Genomic DNA, 8887 nt, shown 5'->3' with positions numbered 1-8887 from the left:
CGCCGGGGCGGGGCCGGGGCGGGCCGGCCCCGGCAGCGGGGATGGCGGCGGCCGGCTGAGGGGTCGCGGCTGCCAGCGCCGAGCCCGCCGAGCCGCCGGCACCCGGCTGCGGACAGAGCCGGCGGAGAGCGCCGGCCCCGCGGGCAGCGCCCGCAGCACCAGCGTGAGTTGGGGCCGGGACGGCGCTGAGGGGCGGCAGGCGGGGGGCGAGCGGCGGTGCTGGGGAAATCGGGCTCTCCTGTCACCGGGGGGCTCGGGGTCTGCGCCCCCGTCAGTCACCGGGGGCTCGGACCGCGCTCTGCTGTCACCGCTGCGGGGTTGGCCTGCGGTCACCGCGGTGCTCGGACCGGGCTCAGCGCTCCGTCCCCCCGGGGGGGCTCGGTCCAGGGTCTGCTGTCACCGGGGTAACTCGGCCCGGGGGCTGAGCCTTGTCACCGGGGGAGGCTCGGTCCAGGGTCTGCCGTCACCGCGGGGCTTGGCCCGGGGTCTGAGCTGCTGTCGGGGACCGAAGGGCTCAGGGTCTCCTGTCACCGAGGGCGTTCGGTCCGGGGTCTCCTGTCACCGGGGGGATTCGGTCCAAGGTCTTTGCTCTGTCACCGCGGGGCTCCGTTTGCTTCTCCTCTGAAAATCCCTGTTCCCGACATATGTATCCTAACACAAACAGGGCACATATATTCCCTGTTTATCCTTCTGTACATGGATTTAATGGCAGCTCCTCAAGGGGCACAGGAACGGCAGGGAAAGCCCAAATGAGGATCTGTGTCCTTCACCCCCCTTGGACATCACCCCCATAACAGCGGGGGCTGCTCTCACCCAGCCGCAGGATCAAACCCCTTTGGAGATCCTGCTGGTCATTATGGAATTACTCTGGAATTCCAGCCATCCTGATGCGTGTGCGAGGTGGAGTTGACAGCAGTGGTAGTCAGGCTGGTAGCGATTGCACTGCAAAAATCATTAAGCTTTTTTCTTTTTCTTTTTCTTTTTTTTTCTCTTTTTGGCTGAAAAATAGGGAGAAAGCATCCTGACTGACCTCTTGAAGGATTAAAAAAAAAATGCTAGAATTGAACATACCTGAAATAAAGAGGAAAAACGGCGTTATCTGTTTTCCCTTTATGTTGCCTTAATGATCTGGCCCAGTTTATTCCTGTTTTTAAGAAAAAATTGCTTCCAGGCAAAACCCTTTTATCTTCAGTTTTGCTCTGCAGCGGGGTTATTGGTGGTTGGGGTGAGCAGAGTGATTTATTCACATTGGAAATGTGTTTCTCTCTAACACTCACATTGCTGGTAGTTTCATGAATGAATAAGTGACAGGATTACAAAGCAGGCACACTTCTTTAAAAAAAATATAGAAATATGGCCAGATTTCATTATTAAACCTCGTGGAAGCTGTGTAGAGACATGTTTTCCATGGGTGTATCCTACATATTTCAGTAAATCGTGATTTCTGGCGAGGATAATGTGTTCTAGAGAAATGATTCGGAGCTGAACTGCTTATCAGATGAGTGGGAAGACCAAGCTATTCCTGCTGCAAGCCTCTGCCTGGGATGGAGACAAATGCCTGTCAAATGTGTTTATTTTTCTTAATCACTTTTATTTTCGGAGGCCCTGATAGAAACTGCACTTAAAATGTTTTGCAATATAAAAGCCATTTTACATTCGGTTCTGTGTAAAAACTGATTTCCTTGTCTGGAGGTGCTGCCTGCTGGGATAACTCTTTGAACAGCACAGGAAAAGTGGGGGGAGGTTTTTCAGGGAGGTGTCAGGATCCCGTGGTCACTTGTCCAAGGGACTGCAGGTGCTGTGGTTTTGTCACATCTCAAGTGACACGGCACCAAATGCAAAGTTATACTTTAAATCCGGTTGGGAACTCGGGCTGCTGCTGGCTTGATTAATAGGTGTGAGTGGCTGGGAGCGGGGCGGGAGCCGGGAATCGCTGCCCTGCTCGGTTTCTGGGTGGAGCACGGAGTGTTGGTCATGGACCATGAAGCTTTCACTGATTTAGTGCTGGAGAGGCTGCTGGGGTTTGCCAAGCTCTGCCTGCATCTCTCCTGCCACACATGAGCAGAGCTTCATTAAGGCAGGAGATACGAGCAACCCTCACCTCTGGCACCTGCTGCCAGCTCAGTTCCACCTCCTGGGAGTGAATAAAATATCCCCCGTACTGGGGTTAGCTGGGCATGCCCCCCCTCTTCCTACAGTTCTGGGGATAAAGCAAGGCTGTTTCCGAGGAAGAAATATTTAGGATGCAAATAGTACCTTTAAAAAGTCTTTTTCTTTTGTGTATATGTGTAATAATTGCTTTAATTTGCTGTTAAAGCCTCTGGAGTCAAGCTTAGGTATTTTTAGGTGGTATCATAAATCAAAGTAAAGCCAAAACTGAAGAAAAATAATTTAAGACAGAGGACTTGAGATTTATTGTTATCCTTAGTAGGTTGGGAAGGTCAGGTTTTAAAATGTGGTCTTGTGGCCAAAATCTAATCAGGTGAAATTATTGAAAGCGGCTTGTGACCAGTGAGATTTTGTTTTAAAATAACTTTTATGTAAGTTATGGAAGAAAAAGTACTTCAGTTTATTGCAGCTTGCTGTTTTCTCTCAGGATTTTATCAGCTCTACAAAATCAACTTCCATAACAATTCCAAAATTGATTCATTGTTCTTTGAGAGCCTTCTTTTGTTGTTTAATTAGAGGCACAATACAGCGACGTGTGCTTGGACAGAAAACTTTCCAAGTACTTCCTGCACTAGGAGGGTTGTGCAGCATGGGAGCACCAGAGAGGTGGTGAGACCTTCATCCTGGGAGTTTTCAGGACATGGCCATGGCTCCCCTGAGTCCACGCTGGCAGCAATCCCAGTCCAAGTGGGAGGTCGGGCTGGAGACCCCCCACCATCTGTTCCTTCTTTATACAGAAAGGGAAGCAGCTTGAAGAGGACTGTTGGGCTAGAGGCAAGGATCCAGCAGCTCAGGACATAAGTATCAGGTTAAAGCAGTTCAGTATTCAAGTACTTATTGAATAAATAAGTACATTTATGGTTTTGATTCTCCTATTGGCATTATTGATTAGACATATGGTGAGGCTGTCTCTGTCTTATCACAGCTGTGGGTTGCAGCCTACCCCTGGCTAGGAGGGAATAGTGTTATCCCTCCAAACAGCAGCTGGATATTGTTTTCAGTCTGGGCTTGAAGTCTCAGGTTTGAGGCATCAGCTTGTGAAAGAAAAAGCACCTTGTCTGCAGACAAGAGAGAGGAACCTCTGAAGGAGGGAGCTGGGCACAGCACAAAACCAACAGCAAAAGCCACCCAGCTTTCTGCCTGTCCTTAGGGACTGTAGCTGTGACAGTGTTGAGTAACCTTGGACTAACAGCCGGGTCCTGTGGCCCAAAGTGAACTCTGCTCATCTCCCCATGTGTCTTTATCTTTGCTGTTTCCGTAGGCAAAAGGGTTTCCAGCATAAGGGTTTTGTAAAATCTGCCGTCATCAGAAGTGCCTGAGGTGTCCCCGTGCAAGACGAGGCTTTTCAGGCAGGACACTCATTATTCCTCCCAAAAGGAGCTCAGGCCTGATGCGTGTGAGCTGCACAGCACTGGACTCCTCCATTTAACCTTCCCCTCTAGGGAAAAGAACACTTTGTGTTCCCTCTCTTTTATCCTTGCCCTCCTGTCCTGCTCTTCCAGCAGCGCTCCAGCCATTAATGGAAGTACGTGGCATTTCCCTTGGATGCTGCTTTAGATGGATGGCCCGAAGTGGTAATAGAGCACTGAATGCCTTCCCTGTCCTTTCTGCCTTTTTCCTTTCTGACATTTTAATTATTTTTGGTCCCTGTTTTATTGGTGGGGCTGTGATTTACTGATCCAGAAGGGTGTGAAGGTGTGATCCCTCGCTGTAATGCCAAGCAGTGGGATTTGGGAGGCAGCTCACAGACGTTTGTAACACACAGTCAGGTTCAAACCTGGCTTTAGTAGGATGACATCCCTTTTTTCCTTCATTTGTTCCCTGCTCTTTTCACAGCTCTAGTGTTCTGTCTGATTAGCAATTCCTGCTCTGACGTGGCAGAAGCAGCGCCTGGGCTCCAGCAGCCCTTCAAACCCCAGGGAAGCAGCTCTGGCTAATGGTGCGTGGCTTTGCAGCATCACGTGCTGCTTCCCCAGCTTCTCTTTCAGGGTTCAGGTACCACTAATGATTCATGACAGGAGAAAGGTACAAAGGAGAAGGTGGTGTTACAGCTCAATACAACAGCAGCCCAGAAATTCCATAAAACCCAAGCTTCTTTCAGTTGGAAGGCTGAAGCTGGGAGATAACAGGCACTTCTGGGTTTTGTATGTTTTGCAGTTTTTTAATTAAAAGCCTGTATTCTGCATGTTCTTATTCCTTATATGGGCTGGATGAGCAGAATGAGATAATTGAAGGTTTCAAAAGCAATTACAAACTGTCGTATCCTAATTTTTAAGTACTTGACTTTGCAACCTCAGTGATATCTCTCTGTCCAATTAAAAATCCCATATATAGACAATTAATGTATTTTATCACAGGATGAATCTAAAAACTTTTTGTCTTCAGTGACTTCAGATTATCACCAGGGTAAATGAGATTGCTTTTTTCCCTCTTTTTTTTTGAATTGTGGAGAAAATTCAGTGCTCCACTCTAGGTATTTCTGGATGAAAAATATCAACGTTCCAAAAGCAATCAATGAATCCTGGTCTAAAAAAAGATCTTTTGAGTCTCACATGCAAGTGTTTTCTTTCTCCTGTCTTCATTGTGTCTTGCCATGCTTTCACTGGAAAGCAATTTGCAAAACCCTGAGAGAAGAAAAATAAATCTTTAGTGTAATCTTTGATTTGTAATGGCTGAAATATGGACCCTTTCCTGTGATTACTCTTGGTACCAGTGAGATGATATTCATCTGCATTCCTCTAATGCCATTTTTCTTCCCAACATTTTTCCAACATTGAACCTATCTTACTTTCATTCTAAATTTCTGCATCTCCTCCCTTCCCCTGCCTTTTCCTTTCCCTCACATCTCTCAGGTCTGTGGGTTTTAAATAAGGAATGCCATGTGAAAAATTCCTGGGTGAAAGTTCCATCTGGGATGCATTTGGCCCACAGATTGCATGTGAGCCTTTTGGCAAGGCTGTCTTGTTCTTTTACTGAAAGCAGAGGCTCGAACTCAGCCTGCGCAGCCCCGGGGGACTGCAGAGAGGTTGTGTCATGCTGGCTAATCCTGATGATGAGAATGGATTGAATGGAGAGAGGAAGTGGATGCCCTTTTCTTTTCCTGCTTAGTCTTTACCATGTCAATTAGCTGTAAAAAAATCCAAAACCCCAAAACAACACGACAGAAAAACCCACAGCCAAAAAAATACCCCAGTGCAACAGAGGAGCTGTGCATGGTTTTGGTGCAGAAGCATCACAGAATCATAGAATATCCTGATTATGATAAGTGATGGGAAATATTTCTACATCCTGCCATGCCTCAGGGGGTATAGCATCCATACCATATTGCTATCTACATATCTTGAAAAAATCCTGCTCCACTTTCAACTGAGTAATCAAAAGAGGATTTTTTTCATCTTTTTTTCAAAGTGCAGCAGTCAAAAGGAAACCTCTTATCTATTTGAGAATTCAATATACCTTTGGAAACAAAAGAAAATGAAATCAGCAACCGTAGGTCTCAAAGCAACACTGATTTTAATAATGTAAACTTCCTTCTCTAATGAGCAATAAGCAGTTCCATCTTTCACGGCCTTTTAAAATTGCTTTTAGTAAGGGGCTGGATTGTTTTAATCCTTTTCAGTATGTAAAGCCCCAGATATTTCAATCCCTTAGGGCCTCACTTATTTCGTAGCTCCCTTCCTTTGAAAAGGCAGAGAAAACAGCTTTCAGAAACTGACAGAATCTGTGACTGATAAAATTTAGGTGTTTTGTTTTTTTTTTTTTATCCTGAAAGTGACCCAAAAGTGTCAGTTAAGAAAAAGATCTCTGGCATCCCACCCTGTGGATTAGTAGCAAGCAGGCATATCATCTAGGTACAGTAGCTCTTTGTACTCTGACCTACTTGTTTCTGTTCTGGTTTGTTCCTTCTTGAAAGGTTATTTGGAAGAGATGCAGAATTTGCTCCATAAACAGCTAAAGCAGTATCACCTGCCCCAGGAAGGGTTTCCTTTTGAAATGGGCCCTGGCACAATGGGGTTGCCAACACCCAAAACGTTCTGCTCTGCTGCATAATCAGAATGAAAACCCAACAAATCAGATCGTTTTTTCTAGAGGATGCTTTTCCCAAGGAAGGGCTAAGAGAGCTTTTTCTGGGATCAGGCTGGTTTTTGTGGGGTGTGCTACTGAATTCACCTCAATCACATGATTTTCACATGGTCAGTAATTAATTGTCCCTGTTGTCCTGTATCCACCAAGCACTGCTGCTGCTGCACTGTGTGTGTGCATAGCAGTTAACTGAGCTGTGTTTTCTTTTTCCTTAGATATTTCCAGAAAGTGCCTCAAGGAAGCTTCCTTATGTAGAAAAACCCCACAAGAAGCACAGTGTGCGCTTCCTGGCAACTTGTGAAGCAAAGCTGTCACAATGGCAGAAAACAAGGACAGCAGTGCGAAAAACGCGGATGTGAGGCCCAAAAGCAGCCGGAGCAGAAGTGCAGACAGAAAGGATGGATATGTCTGGAGTGGGAAGAAACTCTCCTGGTCCAAGAAAAGTGAGCACTGTCCTGATGTTGAAACAGCAAATGCTGCAGGAAGGTCAGGGACTAATTTAAGGAGCCAAGAGAGGAAGTACAGCTGCTCATCCATCGAGCTGGATCTAGACCGGTCCTGTGGCCACAGGTTTTTGGGCCGGTCTCTCAAACAGAAGCTGCAGGATGCTGTGGGTCAGTGCTTTCCCATAAAGAACTGCAGCAGCCGGCACGCCTCCAGTCTGCCATCCAAAAGGAAAATCCATATCAGCGAGCTGATGCTGGATAAGTGTCCTTTCCCTCCGCGCTCGGAGCTGGCTTTCCGGTGGCACTTGATCAAAAGGCACACGGCCCCTGTAAGTCCAAAGGCAGAAGAGTGGATAATTGCTGATTTATCCCAGCACGAGGAAAGGGAGGATCAGCTGCGAGACGAGGACGTTGCCAACGGGGGAATGGACTCTCCCTCCCCATCCTGTGACTTCACGGACAGCAGTTCCTCTCGGGGTGAGCCGAGGCCTGAGCTGGTGACAGGTAAGGTGGCAAGGAGCAGTAGAGATGAGAGCGACATGGACTCCGATGATGAAGTCATAACTCTGTGCACAAGTTCTCGAAAACGAAACAAGCCCAAGTGGGAAACGGATGACGAGCTGCTACGGATGGAAACGCCCCCGAAATACCACACCCAGATCGATTATGTCCACTGCCTAGTGCCAGACCTCCTCCAGATCAACAACAATCCCTGCTACTGGGGAGTCATGGATAAATACGCAGCTGAGGCGCTTCTGGAAGGAAAGCCAGAGGGAACGTTTCTGTTGAGAGACTCTGCCCAGGAGGACTATTTGTTCTCCGTGAGCTTCAGGCGCTACAGTCGCTCCCTCCACGCCCGGATAGAGCAGTGGAATCACAACTTCAGCTTTGATGCCCATGATCCCTGTGTCTTCCATTCTCCTGACATCACAGGACTCCTAGAACACTACAAAGATCCGAGTTCCTGTATGTTCTTTGAACCACTTTTATCCACTCCCCTGAACAGGACCTTTCCCTTCTCTCTCCAGCATATATGTAGAACGGTCATTTGCAACTGTACAACTTACGATGGTATCGATGCACTTCCCATTCCTCCCTCGGTGAAGCTGTATCTGAAGGAATATCATTATAAGTCAAAAGTTAGAGTGCTCAGGATTGATGTACCAGAGCAGCAAAGCTAGAAAATATTTTTGTGAAAGAAATTTTCTCTGAACAGACAATAGTATGTTCAATCTCTTTTCCTTCTAGGTTTTTTGGGATTTTTTTTAATAGCAACTTATTTTTTTCCTTTTTCTGCATATTATTTACCACCCAAACTAGTCTCTGTTTAAATGTACTTTTGAGTCTTCACAGCTCTCTTTTTTAGAAATTATATTCATTGTGGGCTTTTGGAACAGTCCCTAGGTTAGAGTTTTATGGAATTCCAGGTAGGCTTTCTGGTATTTCTATAGATGGATAGTCGTTAGATCTAAAACCCCCTGAAAATCAGTTTTGAACTTGATCTGTCTTTTCTATTGTAGTTGACACGTGTTGCTGACATGATTTAAATAATTCACTGTTAACTAAAGATTGACTCATCTGTATTTTCTGCATTTCTTTTAAAATGAGTGCTCTAGCTTGTGTGTGTGTGTGTGTGTCTGTCCATCCCTATCCACTGCAGTAAATTTGTCAGTCTATTTCTAACATTACTATTCCAAGCAAAATGAAGTTTGAAAGAGGATATGATCTTTCTATAAATATATCAGGGGACTAAATACCAGGGAGAGGAAAAACAATTCAAGTAAAGGACAACACTCAGTGCAGGAACAAACATGTATAAACTGGTCCTGAAAAGATTTTGGTTGGAGAGGAGGAAGACTCATCGTCGTCAGAGCAGCAGGGTTCTGGAAGAGCTTTTCATTTTGTATAATAGCAGTAAAAATCAAACTGCTCATAAACTGGGATTTGATCAGTGTCTGGAAGAGATAATCTTGTAGTTACTTATGATAGATGGGACTTGGACTTGGGAGCTCTGTTTCTGTGTTACTCTTGCATTATATGAAATACCCAGTTTTTGCTGTAGGAGCTGCCACTGCTTAAATGATAAAGCACAGGGTAAGAGAGTGGGAAGGAAGATATTTCCTTAAAAATCTGCATATTTAACGATTTGATTCTGCATGGTTGAGCCTGAGGTGGTGGTGAATAACTTT

General features: G+C 46.0%; 1 protein-coding gene across 1 annotated transcript; it reads left to right on the top strand.

The window, feature by feature from the left end:
• The first annotated feature begins 72 nt into the window (after positions 1–72).
• SOCS4 (suppressor of cytokine signaling 4) lies at positions 73–8314 on the top strand. The gene is made up of 2 exons (XM_005528560.3): positions 73–163; positions 6468–8314. The coding sequence occupies exon 2, from the start codon at positions 6569–6571 to the stop codon at positions 7877–7879; it is 1311 nt and encodes a 436-aa protein (XP_005528617.1). The 5' UTR covers positions 73–163; positions 6468–6568; the 3' UTR covers positions 7880–8314.
• Positions 8315–8887: the final 573 nt, after the last annotated feature.

The sequence above is a fragment of the Pseudopodoces humilis genome, chromosome 7, assembly GCF_049639895.1.
Source record: "Pseudopodoces humilis isolate 2021_Gansu_Grassland_sample_001 chromosome 7, ASM4963989v1, whole genome shotgun sequence".
NCBI classification, from domain to species: Eukaryota; Metazoa; Chordata; class Aves; order Passeriformes; family Paridae; genus Pseudopodoces; species Pseudopodoces humilis.
Note: the sequence above shows the minus strand (reverse complement) of the source record. Positions and strands in the feature narration are given on the sequence as shown.

Excerpts from the sequence above, each read along its gene's own strand:
- SOCS4 (XM_005528560.3), top strand. The coding sequence starts at position 6,569 with ATGGCAGAAAACAAGGACAGCAGTGCGAAAAACGCGGATGTGAGGCCC.